General features: G+C 39.9%; 4 protein-coding genes and 1 pseudogene across 4 annotated transcripts in view; 4 read left to right on the top strand and 1 right to left on the bottom strand.

The window, feature by feature from the left end:
• Positions 1 to 503: 503 nt before the first annotated feature.
• Positions 504 to 2,728, top strand: LOC149107322 (uncharacterized; annotated as a pseudogene).
• A 247-nt stretch (positions 2,729 to 2,975) lies between these two features.
• Positions 2,976 to 6,383, top strand: LOC149107323 (uncharacterized). The gene has a single exon (XM_089296860.1). It carries the CDS (start codon positions 4,090 to 4,092, stop codon positions 5,938 to 5,940), a length of 1,851 nt encoding a protein of 616 aa, XP_089152986.1. The 5' UTR covers positions 2,976 to 4,089; the 3' UTR covers positions 5,941 to 6,383.
• Positions 6,384 to 9,436: 3,053 nt separating this feature from the next.
• LOC110067365 (uncharacterized) overlaps positions 9,437 to 17,921 on the top strand; it is a 26,157-nt gene continuing 17,672 nt past the window's right edge. The window contains exons 1-2 of the mRNA XM_089296849.1: positions 9,437 to 9,559; positions 9,647 to 9,705. Of these exons, the coding sequence (XP_089152975.1) occupies positions 9,680 to 9,705 (26 nt within the window). The 5' untranslated portion in view covers positions 9,437 to 9,559; positions 9,647 to 9,679. The remainder of the gene's footprint in view (positions 9,560 to 9,646; positions 9,706 to 17,921) is intronic.
• LOC110067337 (uncharacterized) overlaps positions 11,374 to 17,921 on the bottom strand; it is a 17,111-nt gene continuing 10,563 nt past the window's right edge. The window contains exons 5-7 of the mRNA XM_089296848.1: positions 17,151 to 17,921; positions 15,108 to 15,210; positions 11,374 to 13,428 (exon numbers count right to left, since the gene is read on the bottom strand). The exon at positions 17,151 to 17,921 is cut by the window's right edge and continues 716 nt beyond it. Of these exons, the coding sequence (XP_089152974.1) occupies positions 12,899 to 13,428; positions 15,108 to 15,210; positions 17,151 to 17,921 (1,404 nt within the window). The 3' untranslated portion in view covers positions 11,374 to 12,898. The remainder of the gene's footprint in view (positions 13,429 to 15,107; positions 15,211 to 17,150) is intronic.
• LOC149107324 (uncharacterized) lies at positions 15,769 to 17,052 on the top strand. The gene has a single exon (XM_089296988.1). The coding sequence runs from the start codon at positions 15,862 to 15,864 to the stop codon at positions 16,510 to 16,512; it is 651 nt and encodes a 216-aa protein (XP_089153114.1). The 5' UTR covers positions 15,769 to 15,861; the 3' UTR covers positions 16,513 to 17,052.

Here is a 17,921-nt window from a genome sequence, read left to right on the forward strand (position 1 = left end):
GACACGACCTACTAGTTCTTAGGGTTAAACTGCTTCACAAATGCGTCCTAAGTCTCAGCATAAACAAGCAAAAAACAACTTGGCCAATATCCAGCCCTTGACCTCGCTCTCGGTCAATAATTTAATAACCCATATATATAAATTAACAGCGTTACTAACGATCAATTTGCATTTTAATTTACTGCTCTCGCGCCAAGGTCAGGTGATTGTTATTGTCTGAATTAATGCTGGAATAACTTTTACTACTCGCTCGCTATTTTCTTGAGTAGTACATTTAATATAGTCTAGTTTAGTTTAGTCTTATTTGGTTAAACATTGATTTCATTGTTCCTCATTAGGCCAGGTCAGTTCCAAAGTATAATATTAATAGGGCAATATATGAAATATATCAACTTACAGAAACGTTACTCTTTGTTTTCTTGTTCCAAGAAAGAAACGGTATGTTTGGCGCGTGACTCATTCCGGTGAAAAAAGGGAAAATGAAATAGTCGAACTGCGTCTTCATGGCTTAAACTGTGGAACGTTTTGAGAAAAAGGCAAAGTTTGAAGATGAAAACGAAGCCGAATTGATTCGAGAGAAACTCGAGCAATTCTTGACCAACATTCTGGCGGAGGTGGAAAAGCGAGACAAGCGATTTCAGAGCACTGTTATTAAGAGCGGAAGTGTTTACGAAGGAACAAAGGTTTGCCAGCCAGATGAATTCGACTTCATGATCAGAATTGACTCACTCACCGACAAACCATTATTTCGTCCATGCGACAAAGGCGAAGGCTACGTCAAACTATTCGTTGCTGAACAAGAGTGGGAAGAATTCGAAGATGACGAAGGCTTCTTCAAACCACATATGATCTCCCGTTTCTTCAAGAAGCTTGTCAATGCATCTCTAAGTGACGCCGGACTACCTGAAGGACTGGCCATCAAACGAGTAGGGCAAGACGTGTTTAATGAAATATGGTGGCCTGTGTATTCTGGGCTACTGGGAAATATCGATGGCCAAGAAAGTTCGCCTGTGATGTACTCGGAAAGTCACGGACCGGCTACAACACTTTACATTGAATGGCAAGGCGGCAATAGCTATAGAAATCTAATCGTAAGAGTGGATTTGACACTGACTTTGGATTATCACAAATCCAAGCTCCCCGTTGAGTTGACAACGTGTTCCCAAGAAATAGATCCAATTCTTCAAAAGTGCGGATTCCACGTTGTTCCCGCTGGATATGACAGCTGGCGTATTTCGTTTTCCATGGCAGAAAAAGAAATTCTGGCCTTTTCTCCGGACGGTTTAAAAGCATGCTGCCGAGTCCTGAAAGTCATGAGAGATGAGATATCCAAGAAACTGGGATGGGATTCAACCTTGATTCCATCATACCTGTTGAAGACCGTCCTTCTTTCAGAGCTGTTCATAACGGACCGCTATCGCTGGGATAAAGATTGTAGGGCCCAAAGGACAATTCAAGCTTTAGAGCTGGCCCTGCAAGGTGTGAAGACAGAGAAAATTCCGAATTTCTTCAAACCATGGCAAAATGCACTAACAGTGACTGATCACGACAACAAACTGCGCCAATGTGTCCTGGAAGACATGTTAAATCAGATCAAGGGTTTGGAATTGGCGTACACACAAAAGGACGCCAGGAAGATAAAACAACAGATCAGGGCTTTACAAATGACAGATTTGGTGGATTACATGATCTCAGGCCTCCTTACTGGAAAAAACCCGACTGCTGTTTGGAACAAAATGTTTTTAAACATTGATAACCTTCCTTTTAGTCCTTTGGAGAGCCGTGGCTCTCGCCGGTTTATGATCAATGACCTCAACATCACAGAGCTTGACGAAGGTGGCTACAGAAGGTTGATTCAAATATGGAAAGCGTTTCAAGCTTTCTTTGAGGAGTTATTGAATACTCTTGAAAGGGAGCTAAATTTGTTAGCTCGTAAATTTTACATCAGAACCTGCGAGATGAAAGAGAAATTCGAGTCTGAGCACAAAGCTAGGGCTTTGTGAACAACAAGTCGAGGAGGTTCCTCTTCGTCAAATTGTTATTGAATGGTTTAATGACGTTGTTTCTTGTTACACTAAAGAAGACAACTCAAGCTTGCCAAATATTCACAAAGCAATTTCTCCGGAGTACAAGGTGTCAGGTTTCCTTAAAGACGTTGCTGATGTTACAGTGAACGAAGGTAGTGACAAAGGGCTTGCTCTTTTAAAACAGCGTATCGAGCCGTTGCTCTCCATGGTCCCTGAGAATTACATCATGGCCGCTGTTGTTGATCATGTTAGCCAATTAATTCTGCACTCTAAAGAAGTATTGAAACGTAAACTCGATTACATCACGATACCCGAGTTAGATTTAGATTGAGCTCAGTGTGAGGAGACATTGAAAACGCCACTAATTACCAGGAAACATCCCGTATCACGTGGACTCTTGGTTTGTTGTTCAGTCACAGAGCGATGACACTAGATTTTTAACATCCCATAAGTGGACAACTCCGCGAAGTAGACATTTTGTTTCCTAGTGTGTGTCCTTGTAAGTGGCTTAACTACACTACATTATTTCGAGCAGTTAGGTTAGGCTGCGAAACTTTGGTCTTTGATGTCTGCGGGTTATCTATGGCCGGATAACAGTTTTCATTATGTTTTTAATTCTCAGCGCTTTAAAGTGCTAGTGAAACGAAATTTTCGTATGTGAGATTTTTGCTTAGTGATAAAGTTTCAACCTTACTTGGAAACACTGCAGACTATTTTTCGCATACGGTAAAACGTCTTAATCCAGTCACAGAGCGAAAAAAGCGTCTTAATCGTAATGGTCACAAGTATCACAAGTATGCAAAACATCATTCTGTATCTGTTGATAATTAATCTATCTTGTTGTTCACTGGCTAGAAGTGCTCAAGCTTACTGCAGTAAGGTTATACGTTGCTTAAATGAAGGTCTTAGGGTTATTCCGCATACCTGCTCTCCCTTCTATATATAGCTTGAATTGTCAGTCAAGAATTCAGAGTGTGAGGTGAAACTATTTTGCTTCAGTCATATGCTCACGTCGCACTTTCCCGGAAAACTCTGCATACATGAAGAACAACAATGGTTCGAAAACAACCGTTTTAACACAAAGTAAACTTTATTTTAATAAGCGCTCCCAAAACCAAACTCAGTGTTCCCGACCTTCACCACAAGATGTTACTAACTTTTTTAAAGTAAGTCTTTATCAACATCCCACCAACAAAACTCCAGAAATTGATGAATGCACTGTTATACAAGCCAAGGAATATGCCTGCCATCAAAACACATGACGCTGGGTCACAAACAACGGAAATTGCCCAACATTTTTTACAAGTCAGTTGTAATACATTGACACAAGGAAAATGAAACATCCCACGTGGGGCTCGTTGAAGCCATTTGGCTGGATTTTTGGTGGAGACGTGCGGCATTCATTGCCCTATTTCAGATACCCTGCAGTATAGGCGTCATTTTCGAACGTAATGCTCCGTAGACCAGGTTTTCGATGCCGCTTTCTTGGATTGTGACCTTTAGAGGGTTGGGGAGATGCGAGGAGTGATCCATATATACTCTTAGTCTCTCCATACTACGGTACGCACGGGCAGACTGGCCCAGTTTGGCGTGACTTCCCTCTCAAATGCGTCCTCAATCTCAGCATAAACACGCAAAAACGAACTTGGCCAATATACGGCCATCTTGACCTCGCTCTTGTTCAGTAACGCATACATATGAAGGAACAGCGTTACTAAAAGATCGATCTACATTTTAATTTACTGCTCTCGCGTCAAGGTCAGGTGATTGCTACGGTCTGAATTAATGCTAGGATAACTTTTACTACTCTCTCTCTATTTTCTTGTGTAGTACATTTAATCTAGTCTAGTTTAGTCTACTCCTATTTGGTTGAACATTTATTTCAATGTTCTTCATTAGGCCATGTCACTTTCAAAGTATAATATTAATAGGGCAATATGAAATATATCAACTTACAGAAACGTTACTCTTTGTTTTCTTGTTCCAAGAAAGAAAGGATATATTTGGCGCGTGACTCATTCCGGTGAAAAAAGGGAAAATGAAATAGTCGAACTGCGTCTTCATGGCTGAAACTGTGGAACGTTTTGAGAAAAAGGCAAAGTTTGAAGATGAAAACGAAGCCGAATTGATTCGAGAGAAACTCGAGCAATTCTTGACCAACATTCTGGCGGAGGTGGAAAAGCGAGACAAGCGATTTCAGAGCACTGTTATTAAGAGCGGAAGTGTTTACGAAGGAACGAAGGTTTGCCAGCCAGATGAATTCGACTTCATGATCAGAATTGACTCACTCACCGACAAACCATTATTTCGTCCATGCGACAAAGGCGAAGGCTACGTCAAACTATTCGTTGCTGAACAAGAGTGGGAAGAATTCAAAGATGACGAAGGCTTCTTCAACCCACATATGATCTCCCGTTTCTTCAAGAAGCTTGTCAATGCATCTCTAAGTGACGCCGGACTACCTGAAGGACTGGCCATCAAACGAGTAGGGCAAGACGTGTTTAATGAAATATGGTGGCCTGTGTATTCTGGGCTACTGGGAAATATCGATGGCCAAGAAAGTTCGCCTGTGATGTACTCGGAAAGTCACGGACCGGCTATAACACTTTACATTGAATGGCAAGGCGGCAATAGTTATAGAAATCTAATCGTAAGAGTGGATTTGACACTGACTTTGGATTATCACAAATCCAAGCTCCCCGTTGAGTTGACAACGTGTTCCCAAGAAATAGATCCAATTCTTCAAAAGTGCGGATTCCACGTTGTTCCCGCTGGATATGACAGCTGGCGTATTTCGTTTTCCATGGCAGAAAAAGAAATTCTGGCCTTTTCTCCGGACGGTTTTAAAGCATGCTGCCGAGTCCTGAAAGTCATGAGAGATGAGATATCCAAGAAACTGGGATGGGATTCAACCTTGATTCCATCATACCTGTTGAAGACCGTCCTTCTTTCAGAGCTGTTCGTAACGGACCGCTATCGCTGGGATAAAAATTGTAGGGGCCAAAGGACAATTCAAGCTTTAGAGCTGGCCCTGCAAGGTGTGAAGACGGAGACAATTCCGAATTTCTTCATACCAGGGCAAAATATCCTAACTGTGGCTGATCACGACAACAAACTGCGCCAATGTGTCCTGGAAGACATGTTAAATCAGATCAAGGGTTTGGAATTGGCGTACACACAAAAAGACGCCAAGAAGATAAAACAACAGATCAGGGCTTTACAAATGACAGATTTGGTGGATTACATGATCTCACGCCTCTTTGCTAGAAAAAACCCGACTGCTGTTTGGAACAAAATGTTTTTGAACATTGATAACCTCCCTTTTGGAGCTTTGGGGAGACGTGGCTCTCGCCGGTTTATGATCAATGACCTCAACACCACAGAGCTTGACGAAGGTGGCTACAGAAGGTTGATGCAAATATGGAAAGCGTTTGAAGCTTTCTTTAAGAAGTTACTGAATACTCTTGAAGGGGAGCTAAATTTGTTAGCTCGTAAATTCTACATCAGAACCTGCGAGATGAAAGAGAAATTCGAGTCTGAGCACAAAGGGCTTTGTGAACAGCAAGTCGAGGAGGTTCCTCTTCGTCAAATTGTTATTGAATGGTTGGATGAGCTTGTTTCTTGTTACACTAAAGAAGACAACTCAAGCTTGCCAAATATTCACAAAGCAATTTCTCCGGAGTACAAGGCGTCAGGTTTCCTTAAAGACGTTGCTGATGTTACAGTGAACGAAGGTAGTGACAAAGGGCTTGCTCTTTTAAAACAGCGTATCGAACCGTTGCTCTCCATGGTGCCTGAGAATTACATCATGGCCGCTGTTGTTGATCATGTTAGCCAATTAATTCTGCACTCTAAAGAAGTATTGAAACGTAAACTCGATTACATCACGATACCCGAGTTAGATTTAGATTGAGCTCAGTGTGAGGAGACATTGAAAACGCCACTAATGCCAGGAAACATCCCGTACTACGTGGACTCTTGGTTTGTTGTTCAGTCACAGAGCGATCACGCTAGATTTTTAATGTCCCATAACTGGACAACTCTGCTAAGTACTGGTTTTCTGTTTCCAAGTGTGTGCCCTTGTAAGTGACATAGCTATATTACATTAGTTTGAGCAGTTAGGTTAGGCGGGGAACCTTTTGCATGTAAATTGGCCTTTGATGTCTGTGGGTAATCTATAGCAGGATAACAGTTTTCATTATGTTTTTAATTCTAAGCGCTTTAAAGTCTCAGAAACATACCGTGGACACTGATCTGTTGCATCTAGTGCATGGAGGCTACCAATCAATCTAGATACTTTCGTTGCTTCATGCCATGGCAGTGTTTTAATTAAAACAAGGCGATTTGTTATTACTTCAGTATGTTACACCCATTATTGTTTTATTTACCTTGACCAAAGGTCTAGTAGAACTGTCGATCTTTTAAACAGAGTTGTTACAGTTTCTGACGGGTAATCGAAGTCATCTCAGATGGCTGAAAATTTGATCCACTGATTAGATGTTTGTCATTGATCTATCCTTATTACACCTAATAGATTATATAAGTGCTTGTTGCAGAGGGAATTTAGTGCTGACTTTTTATACTGCACGTATGTCAAGTGAACCCAGTTTATGGTGATTATTAAAACTCAAAACAGAAGGGCAAACAATATACAGAAAACCTCACCGCAAAGTTACATTATTAACTCAAATCAAAATCCTACCTTTTCGTTTTAGCTCAATCGGGCTCTGAACAACCCGATCCAGGAGCTCCGCTTTTAGGCTGGCCTAAATCTATATATTAATTTATGGGATGCATTAACGAGCAAGAGCGGACAATTTGACAAGTCTGCGGATCCACAGCTACTTTGACAACGTCATGACGAAATTCATGATCAATAACAGGACAGACGCATGAGAAACTGACCTCAACTTGTTAATTACTTAAGAAATAGAAAACATGAACGTGTTTCTATCGAGTTTTAGTATAAATCTAGCAGCCTTCTATCACAAATGCCGTTCTCTCGTTCTCTCTCGAAAAAGCTGTTGCCACAGCTTTTTCGAGTTCTCCCAAACTTTCACGGAGAACATGTTTTCTATTTCTTTTAGAAAACACTGCAACGAAAAAAAGGAAAACAGCTTATTAACTTTGATTATCAAAGTGTAAATTCTCTTTGCCCGCGCCATCATTACGTCAACAGCTCGTGCTAGTTCTGTATTTCTATCGAGTTATAGAAACACGACATTTTTAGCCAATCAGGTTGTATATTTCCTTAGGACTGTTTTGTAAAGTCATTTATCATCGACGTAAAACGAGTGTGTGCTGCTTGTAAAGCAAAGCTTTAAACGATTTCGAAGCAGGCAACTTAAAAAAGTTGACGTGCAAAAAATCAAGGAGAAGCGCAGAAGGGACTGTTAAAAAGAAGGGAGAAGGAGAAAAGAAATGAAATATAATTTTAAAAAAAATGTTATTTAAAGGTCACTTGCCCCGGTGGGGGCGGGGGGGGGGGGAGTCCCACGTAAAAAAGGTCGGGGATGCTCTTTAAAAATTTTAACTAAACTCTATTGGAGACAAAAGTGGGCGTGGCTCCAGCATACAGGTGTATAAATAGGTACCAGCAAATGTTTGGACAACCTGACAGAATACTGGAAAGTAACCCATCGATGGACTAGCACCCAATCCGGGGTAGGAGGCGGGGGGGGGGGGGGGGGTAGCTGGTGTTTTCTAAGGGTAGCCAAGATATGACGGATCTCTCAACTATCTCCAATACACAGAATCTTGAAAAATGTTGCGAGCTTCTGGATGTGTGAATTTGTTTCTTAAAGGAGACCCCATAGACCCAATTTATAAATGGCTCCTAATTGAAAATTATTTTGTAAGTATTAAAATTAGCTCAACTAAACTAGTTTTTGAGTTGATAATTAACGAATTTCTACTCTCAAACGAGGTTAAATGGGCTTATTTAAATGCATACAAAAGAATTTTAAATTGGCAGCCATTTCTGAATATGGTCTATACCGTAAGGAAGCACATTAGAAATAAATTATAACCCTTGTTTAGTGAACAAACATTAGTGCTTTAAAAAATTTTTACCGGGGCAATAACTGGCCCAGCTAATAATCAACCTATCAAAACCAGAGCAAACGCTTTCAAACAAGCGATTTCCCGCGCTTTTCGCCAGAACGTTTCCTTACAAGTGATTTCCCGCGTTTGGCGCCAGAACGCTTCAATGATTTCCCGCGCTTGACGCCAGAACCCTTCCTAACTAACGATTCTCGCGCTTGGCACCAGAACGCTAGCTCCCTTACTAAGGACTCTCGCGCTTTTCGGCAGAACGTTTCCTTACAAGCGATTTCCCGCGCTTGGCGCCAGAACGCTTCGTAAATAACGATTCTCGCGCTTGGCGCCAGAACGTTTCCTAAATAATGATTTCCCGCCTTGGCGCCAGAACCATCCTCACTAGCAACTTCCAGCGCTTGGCGCCAGAACGCTTTGTCTCTAGGCATTTCTCGTGATTGGCACCAGTGATGTGTATTTGTTTTGAGATATGATTGGCCTATTTTGCTGCTCAAATGAACTAACTTCAATTCAAATCTGCGTCCTCGTGTTTTTTGTGATAGCATACTAAAGGAGAAAAGGTCTTGTAAGTCCCCTTAAATACAGGAAATGCAGCTTCAATACTTAAAAATACAACAAACATCACACTTTATTTTCTTTAAAATATCAAGCTTATTACATTTTGCTGCTTAGAAATACCAATCACACCAGCCATTCGAGGCAAGGTTAAAAAGTATGTAAATAGCTTATATCTATCTTTTACTATTATATCTCTCAGTTAGTACGCGCGTTGTGATTGGTCAATTTAGCGGGCCGTATTCTCCTGTAGGACCCGCTAAAATTTCAAGTTGTTTTTGTTGCCAAACTGTTCCGTGATTTATCGCCAAGTGTTCTTAACTTTTATAGCAAGTACAAGTTTAAAACTTTCTTTTACTCTAAATTGTGTATTAAAGCGTGCTAACGACTTGAAAACGATTTCAAATTGGCTCGTTTTGCTTTTGAGGTGCGTCAGAAATTTGAAACTGTTCCATGTGAATAGAAATCGTTCACGAACGCGCGTCAGGCACACAGTAGAGATATAATAAATATCTTACTAACCTCGTCCTCTCGGTCCGTACTGTAAGTTACGGATCCGTAACTTACAGTACGGACCTCGAACTCGGTTAGTAAGAAACAAGTAACACGTTGTGTTTTTATTTGTTGTCTATTAGAGGGAATAGGGGAAACTTATAATTTCAGAGCTGAACAAAGAGTTTCCAGCAATCTGATTAGTTCAGCGATCCCTTCTATGAAGCGGTTTATATAACATTTTTGAGGCCTGGCTGCTAAGCTCGCCACCTTTTCGCAAGTGGACATGGCGGACAGTTGGTGAATTAATCTTTCATCTATTCGGAAGACATTACCCTAAGTCCAGGATATTTGAAAGGATGGAGAATTTTCAAAATGACTCCTGTCAATCCTTGGACCAAAAATCCTTTCAAGAACTCGTGTTAAAGGTAGTCAAGAATCGTAAACGCAGTGGTTACGTTGATTGCCAGCAGGTCAGATCGATTGACCGAAATCTGTTTTTCTCCAAACTAAAGCTACTCATTTTGAGACGATGATGACAACAGTGGATGAAGTCAAGAGCGATAAAACAAAGGTACCGGATGAATTTGTTTTTTGTAGTGTTTTGCTTGCTTGTTTTACTGCCGAACTGAATGAGTAAACTAATTCACAATCGATGTAAGCTTACATGTAAGCTTCTCATTAACGAGCAATTGGGTCCCTGTTTTATGTTTTAGTCCGTATTCTCTTTTGTTCAGCTCTGAAAATATACCAAAACAATTATTCGCCTCAGGCTCAATGAATGTTAAATAACATTTTTTTTACCTAAAAACACCAATCACACCAGGTATTCAAGGCAGAGTTAAAAAGTATATAAATAGCTTTTATCTATCTTATAACATTTTTTTTACCTAAAAACACCAATCACACCAGGCATTCAAGGCAAGGTTAAAAAGTATATAAATAACTTACATCTATCTTATAACATTTTTTTTACCTAAAAACACCAATCACACCAGGCATTCAGGGCAAACTTTAAAAGTATATATATAGCTTATATCTATCTTATAACATTCTTTTACCTAAAAACACCAATCACACCAGGCATTCAAGGCAAAGTTAAAAAGTATATAAATAGCTTATATCTATCTTATAAGATTTTTTTACCTGAAAACACCAATCACACCAGGCATTCAAGGCAAAGTCAAACAGTATATAAATAGCTTTTATCTATCTTATAACTTTTTTTTTTACCTAAAAACACCAATCACACCAGGCATTCAAGGCAAGGTTAAAAAGTATATAAATAACTTATATCTATCTTATAACATTTTTTTTTTTTACCTAAAAACACCAATCACACCAGGCATTCAAGGCAAAGTCAGAAAGTATATAAGTAGCTTTTATCTATCTTATAACAGTTTTTTTTACCTAAAAACACCAATCACACCAGGCATTCAAGGAAAAGTTAGATAGTATATAAATAGCTTATATCTATCTTATAACATTTTTTTTACCTAAAAACACCAATCACACCAGGCATTTAATGCAAGGTTAAAAAGTATATAAATAGCTTATATCTATTATAACATTTTTTTACCTAAAAAAACCAATCACACCAGGCATTCAAGGCAAGGTTAAAAAGTATATACATATATCTAAGCGATTTCGCAAAAAGCGCTAGGTGTTTTCTTGGATTCGGGCTGTAAGCTAGCGACCTTAAACCCAGGGGGGTTCCGTTAAGGCCAGACCGGGCACATGGCCCAGGCACTGGCCTATCTGCTGGTGGTTTGCTGGCCACCAGCTGCCAAAATCAGGGGGGAAGGGTAGAGTGTCTCGTACTGACACCCCCAGCTAGCTACACTTTGAGTTTTTAGTGTTAAATAACCATGATATTGATTATGTTTCTGGGTATTTCACTCAGTTTTTAACCTTGTTCAAGGCTTCTGTGTTGACATGGCATCCTGCTGGACTGGTCCATGTCACGTGCATGCGTGAGGGACCAATCTCCCAGCCAGAGGGGGGGGGGGGGGGAGCGCGGTCAGAGGACTTTTAGCCGGTGGGACTGTCTTTGAGTCAATGCGGGCATGTTTTTACGAATTTGGTCAGATATATTTATAGCTTATATCTACAATGAAACTTACTACATTTTTGCTGCCTGGAAAAACAAATCAAACCAAGTCTTCAAGGCTAGCTTAAAAAGTATACATATATAGCCTACATCTAGCTTATTACATTTTGCTGCCTAGAAATACCAACCAAACCGGGTTTCCAAGGCAATTTATTTAAAAAGTAAAATCTCACGCACAAATAAGAAAGACCTGTTAACTGATATTTGGGTAAAAAGCACTCTGTTTCGGACTTAAAACTCGTCACAAGGTTTACGACCAAACACAATACTCTAGTCTACAAAGGTGCTGCACATCACCAAAAAACTTAGTAAAACAACAGCATAAAAAAACCTCTACCTCCTATCAAGCACCAAGTGAGTTGTCTTTTCAGTGCAGAAGAAACCTTACCCTGACATTGGTGATAGAAGTCTTTTGCCTAGAAACACATTCATTAGGGCAAGGCCTCGACCATGGCCATACAACGGCGAAAACGAAGCTTTAATATATTCTACGGTTAGGCCTACCGTCTGCGCTAATCTGTCACGAAAACGGAGCTATTCGAAAATGCTCTTCAAACCGAAGGAACATGAAAACGCCGGCTTTGCGTCTCAGTGTGTACGAAAAACATCATTTAATTTTGAAAACGGGGCTTTTCGTAAACGATGTGATTTTCCTGTTCGAGCTTTTCACAAACACAAATCCAATCCGGTAGCTAATGTGGACTGAAAACATTTGATGCGCTTTCATTTTCATATCTCTTCAGTATCTTGTGGACAGAGCCTAAAGTTATCATTTATGTAAAATGTTGAATGTTTGTTGAATGTTTGTGGTGGTCAATGCGCTTAGCTACAGCTAGCTACAACTACGAAATCAGTCTACTCCACGAGAAACAAAAATATGCATTCCTAACTTGTATTAACAAAATGCGGATAACTTTGAGAACATTAGAATATTGGAACATTTTAAGACGAATTCTTCTAATCCTGATATTTTGCTTTCTCAAGCGATTCAACCGAATATGCTTCAGTGAATTTACTTTTTAGGAAACTTATAGATGGTCATTGCTTACTGAGCCTATGTGCCGTTTTTGCATATATGCAAACTCAATCGATCTGGTTGTCAAAAAAATCTACGGACGATCATGTTCTGCATGCTGTTTGTTCAGTTTTCAATTCACACGGATGCTGATTCAGTAAATACACAGTAGTTTAAGTTCACTCTTTGAGAATCCACTGTGGTGGTAAAAATGTTATGTATATAAGTGAATAAGTAATTATCAAATATTTGAACTAGCTCAGTTAAGGCATTCAACACCTGCCATGGCATGGTTGTCATTAAGAAAACCGCTGAGATTAATAAAGTACAACATACCTGAATAAGGACTGATGTTTTCCTTTCTTCAGTGCCAAATTAAACGTTTAAAGAAAGTAATCTTAAGGTGAGCTATCCTTTTCAATAATAAGCTAAGCTCACCGATCCATAGCTATTAGTAGGTTTTAGTGACCGTTCTCAAATTCATTAATAATTCGTCAAGTTTAAACAAAGAAAATCACCACCGTCAAGGAGGCTATTGGATACCCGGTCTTAATTAGCATAGATTTCGACGATTTTGCTTCTACCTGTACCCCTTAGTTTTTGTTTCGATTGACAACTGAAGATATATCAAACACTCGACACTTACTCAAACCCCTTGAAGCTCGTCAAAAATACTCCGCTTTGCATCGTATTTTCAACTCCTTTCTTGGTGTTTGGTTGTCCCGATGGAAATAAACTGCTTCTCGATCTCGACTCTTCGTGAAGTCGTTGAAATTCTTCTATTTTCTCCCTCGTAACAATCGTTTTCTCATGATCAGGGCCAAGCACGTTTTCCCGAATTTCAAGTCCCTTCTGGAGTTCCTCCAATGCCAATTTCAATTTACCTTGGATCCTGAAAGCATCACCAAGACAAACGTGGGAGCGAGCAGTATCTGAATGGTCCCCCAGCATTTTCGTTTGTATCTCCAGAGCCTTCTCGAGCTTTCTCTTGGCCTTGTCGGCGTAATCTCCCGAATTATTTTCACCGGCGAGGGTTATGTACGAGTAGCCAATCCAGTATAACAGCGTAGCAGCCCAGGGGTGCTCGCCAAGCTCCCTTTCGTAAACTGGCAAAGCTTTGTTTTCCCAGGTCTCGATTGCTTTTAGATGGTCGTTGCAATACCGATAGCTATCTGAAAAAACAAAAAAGAGGAAAAGCGATTAAGTCTACTTTCATTTTTTTCCAAAATGAAACTATCCTGCCACAACCTATATCCAACGAGTGTTGCTGAGGCCTTGATAACCTCGTTATTATGTGAAAACCTGAGTCCAATCTGGTCCAATCCCGGGGGATACTCCCAGAAAAAATTAGGTGGGGGTGTGCGGCCCGTTTCCCAAAATCCTTACCCTTATTTTCTTATTGATAATGATGAAAAAGTAGCTTCTTTACCCCTTTCAAGACGAGTGCAAAAACCATCCCTATTAATGACCAAAATGGCCGAAATCGATACCCTATTTATGACCTACCCAACACTCAGGGAAGTCTAATTCAGAGTGTTCGATCTGTTTAGAAATGAAGGGATCAAAAAACATTATTTCGTTTAGCACTTGACGAAGTTTTTGAGTTTGGGCATACTGTAGAATCCGTGACGGCCATATGGTCTGCAAATAATAGTAGACATCACAGCTGTTTCCGCTCTACGATTATGGTCTGCTTTATTTTCTCATGAATGATTCTCTTGTTATTGATTTCTTTGTTTTAATCAGTGTGTTTTTCGTTTTCTCAAGTATAGTTATTTCGTTACCTACGTAGGTGAGAAATTTTAGAACATGAACGTTAGGTACCACTCATGTTACAAATTTCAACGCCTAGGTGACAAAGAGACCTCTACGATCTTTGACGCTGGCTGGCCCCTATTTTTCTTTTAATGGATCATTTTCTCTACCAATTTTCTACGTTTAGCGAAAAAATGGAGAAAATCTATCGATTAGAAGTGCACCATCGAATTCTGACTACCATGGGAAGAAGGAAAACGATAAAGGCCCTGGGGAGAACGTGTAACAAAACAACTGAAACAACACCGCATGCATAATAACCATAACTTCAAGTTCATAGCACAAGTTATGTACCATGACACACCAAAAACATCGCTGAATATTACAAACCAGGAATAAGCTGCAAACTAAAGAGAGCCGAGGAAAGAGCACGCAGAAACGCGATGTTTGTGAGGCAAAGCACGCATAATACAAACATCACTGAATATATTACAAACCAAAAGTACACGTGCAAACTGAAGGCAGCATAGGGAAAAGCATTCCACAAACCTTGCGTTTGGGAGGCAAAGCACGCATAACATGATATATAGATTTAGCCAAGCATAAAACTGAGCTGCCGATTGCAATAAGTTAACCATACAGGTAAAAAAAAAAAAAGAATTTGTTTTTCTTGGATCAGAAATATAAAAAATGATTAATTGTGGGCATGCATGTAATTGTTCAGCGTGTGGTTAGCAAACTATACCAAATAAGCCTACCCAAATTTTGCAAGGTTGTAGAAATCACGTACGTAATATATCAGGGACTTTCCAAGAGACGATTATGAAAGGAATATCTCGAAAGAAAAGCCTCGACAACATGCCAGAGGTTAATGGTTAATTCACGCCGAAATTTTCCCTTTGCACGCACCTCGCTCCTTCTCCCCCAGAGTAATAACCTGGCTTGAGCCTGTTATCCAATCGAAAACCAGTACCTGGACAGCCATAAAACCGTACTGTCTAAATTGTTTCTGAGCCCATCCTGTACAGGTCATTAGTAAATATAACATAACATAGCTCAATGAGCCCTTGATTTTATCAGTTTGTGATATACTTACGTCCAAGATCACAGTAACCAGCGGCGACATACAAAGAAACACCTAATCTATCCCGTATGTCTATTCCTTCCTGGAGTAGGTTGCGGCCTTCCTCTTCTTCTCCCTACAACAGAAAAATCATCCTAGATTAAAAGCTCTATAAATGGAAGACACCTGGCCGTTGGGTTAATTTGCGTTCGTTGATGTTGATGACTGGTTCAGAAAATTGGTGGGTTTTTACTTCCTCGTTAAATAAATATGTCTTTTTCTTTTTCTAAGCAATGTACTATATTAAAAATGTAACATGAACAGCGTTGATAGACATGGTAAAACAGTTCATTTTTGCACTAAACTTCGTTATCTGGACAGACGGGTTTCATTTGAAACTTCGTGCTATTACAGGGGCTCAGTCACGGTATTGTGAATTATTTTGGCCACATACAGAATTTCAGAATAAAAACTAGCGGTAAAAAAACGACGTTTCGATCTCTCTGAGATCATTTTCAAGTTGAAGAAAAAACGAATGAAATATACATATATAAGTGCAAATTAGGGCGTGAGAATGTCAAACGATAAAATATGTAAATACAAGCGCTAGAATGTAAGTGTTAAAATAATAAAATACTATTAAAAAAAAACCCTATATAAATAACTTTGCACGGATTGAATCTGACTGCTTGAGACAAGGGTGTAGAGAAAACCAACTGACACCGGATTATTACTACATTACAAGAGCCACGTCGACGTTAGATACAAGAAGTCATTGCTAAAAACAATGCTGGATCGTGCCTTTAAACTATCATCTACCTGGCAACTGTTCCACCTGGAATGTAATCGTCTCACACAGACGTTCTCCCAACTTCAGTACCCAGCGCAATTGATACAATCGACCATCAGTAATTTTGTCACCAAGAAAGTTTCTGGCGATCCAATTTCTACTCGAGTACGTAACGTGAATGAAGCGCCTGTCAGAATAGTGTTACCTTTCAAGGATCAGAGATCGGCCAATTCCGCGCGAAGGCAACTTGGGGAACTAGGCCGAAAAATTGGAATTGATATTCGTCCCGTGTATACAAGCCGCAAGATCGGACAAGAGGTCAAACAAACAGAAAAGAAGCCGCCTATCATTAACCAGCAACGCGTTGTTTACTACTACAAGTTTGGTTTGTATGATGAAAACTATGTCGGGTACACGTGCCGACACCTCTATCAACGCGTTGAGGAACACAAAGGATCGTCTTCAATCGGGAATCACATCAAAGAGCAGCATGGAACAGTCCCAAGTGACATATATCGTGATTTTAAGATCTTGAGAAAGTGCCAAAGTAAATTCGACTGCCTGATCTACGAAATGCTCTTGATAAAGGAGCTTAAGCCAACCTGGAACAAACAGTCAGATTCAATCCGTGCAAAGTTATTTATATAGGTTTTTTTATATAGTATTTTATTATTTTAACACTTACATTTTAGCGCTTGTATTTACATATTTTATCGTTTGACATTCTCACGCCCTAATTTGTACTTATATATGTATATTTCATTCGTTTTTTCTTCAACTTGAAAATGATCTCAGAGAGATCGAAACGTCGTTTTTCTACCGCTAGTTTTTATTCTGAAATGTTTTTTCAAAAAAACATACAGAATTGCCTTTAAATGGTAGGAAATACACCAAAGAGATAATGATAAACCATAAACTAAAAGGAACAAGGATGGCTAAGAATGGAGAAGATTAACACGGATTACAAACGACGAATTTGAAAAATTGAGACTAAACTTTTCAATATGCGCAAACCGTGACTGAGCTCCTTTAAATTACTGTGGGTCGTTATTCTCCCACCTGGTTTTTCCCAGTCTAGATTCCAGACCCTTAAAAATAACGGCATAAATAGATGTCACAAACTTGTAACGCTACAGTTAGTTTGAAAATGCATGTTGCTTAACTGGCATAGGAAACGTCAAGTTTATTATAAAAATGCATTGGTTTACCATGTTTGTCATCGCTGCTTATGTTATATACTTAGCGCTCAGGGAAGCAGGATAACTTTGTAAATGAAATGTTCTTACCTGAAGAAGATAACACAACCCGAGTTTAGTAGTGGTGTGCGCATGCGTCTCACTCTTCCGTTTCTCGTCGTCTGAAAATTCCGTACGGATATCATACGCTTCCTTAAATATATTAAGAGTTTCTTGGTCACGCCTGAGGTGAGCCGCATCAGAACTCAAAAGCCGCCGGAACCCAAGAGAATTTGAACTGTCTGCAAGCCTTTCCTTGTCATCGCAATTCCTGGATATTTCGCGGCACTTCTCATACAGTTGAGCACATTCTTGGGGCGGTGATAACACTTTGACCAAGAAGTTCAGGACTTCAGTACCGTTAGCAACATCGATGGCACACAATTTCTCTTCTTTAACGGTCGTGTCTTCAAAACAGTTCTTAAACGCTTCAGTGATGTTTGCTTTCTCTTCTCTGAATATGGAGATGGCTTCGCAAGCTTTATCTTTGGTGATGAATTGTTTGCTTAGGATTTGGATGCGTTTCAGGAAGTGATCATTAAACTTCTTCTTGGCTTCGTCACCTTCGTTGCCCACGCCTAGGGAGCCACCCTCTTTCCTGCAGAAGGCTTGGAGTAAAGGATGTACGCTGAACTTTCCCTCTTTCGTCGTCTGAAGAAGTGATCCTTGAACCATCTTTGTCTTTGCTTTCTCTACCTCACCCTCGTCATCAAAAAGAATCAGCATATCCTCGGCAGAGAAAGTCGATGGGAAAACTGAAACACGGACAAGATTCGTTTTCATGTCTCTAGGAAACTCGCGAAGGAATTTTCCCAATCGATT

The sequence above is a fragment of the Orbicella faveolata genome, unplaced genomic scaffold (assembly GCF_042242905.1).
Source record: "Orbicella faveolata isolate gen_17 unplaced genomic scaffold, um_ofav_v1 contig_27, whole genome shotgun sequence".
NCBI lineage: Eukaryota > Metazoa > Cnidaria > Anthozoa > Scleractinia > Merulinidae > Orbicella > Orbicella faveolata.

Coding starts and splice junctions, on each gene's coding strand:
- LOC149107323 (XM_089296860.1), top strand. CDS start 4,090: ATGGCTGAAACTGTGGAACGTTTTGAGAAAAAGGCAAAGTTTGAAGAT.
- LOC149107324 (XM_089296988.1), top strand. CDS start 15,862: ATGCTGGATCGTGCCTTTAAACTATCATCTACCTGGCAACTGTTCCAC.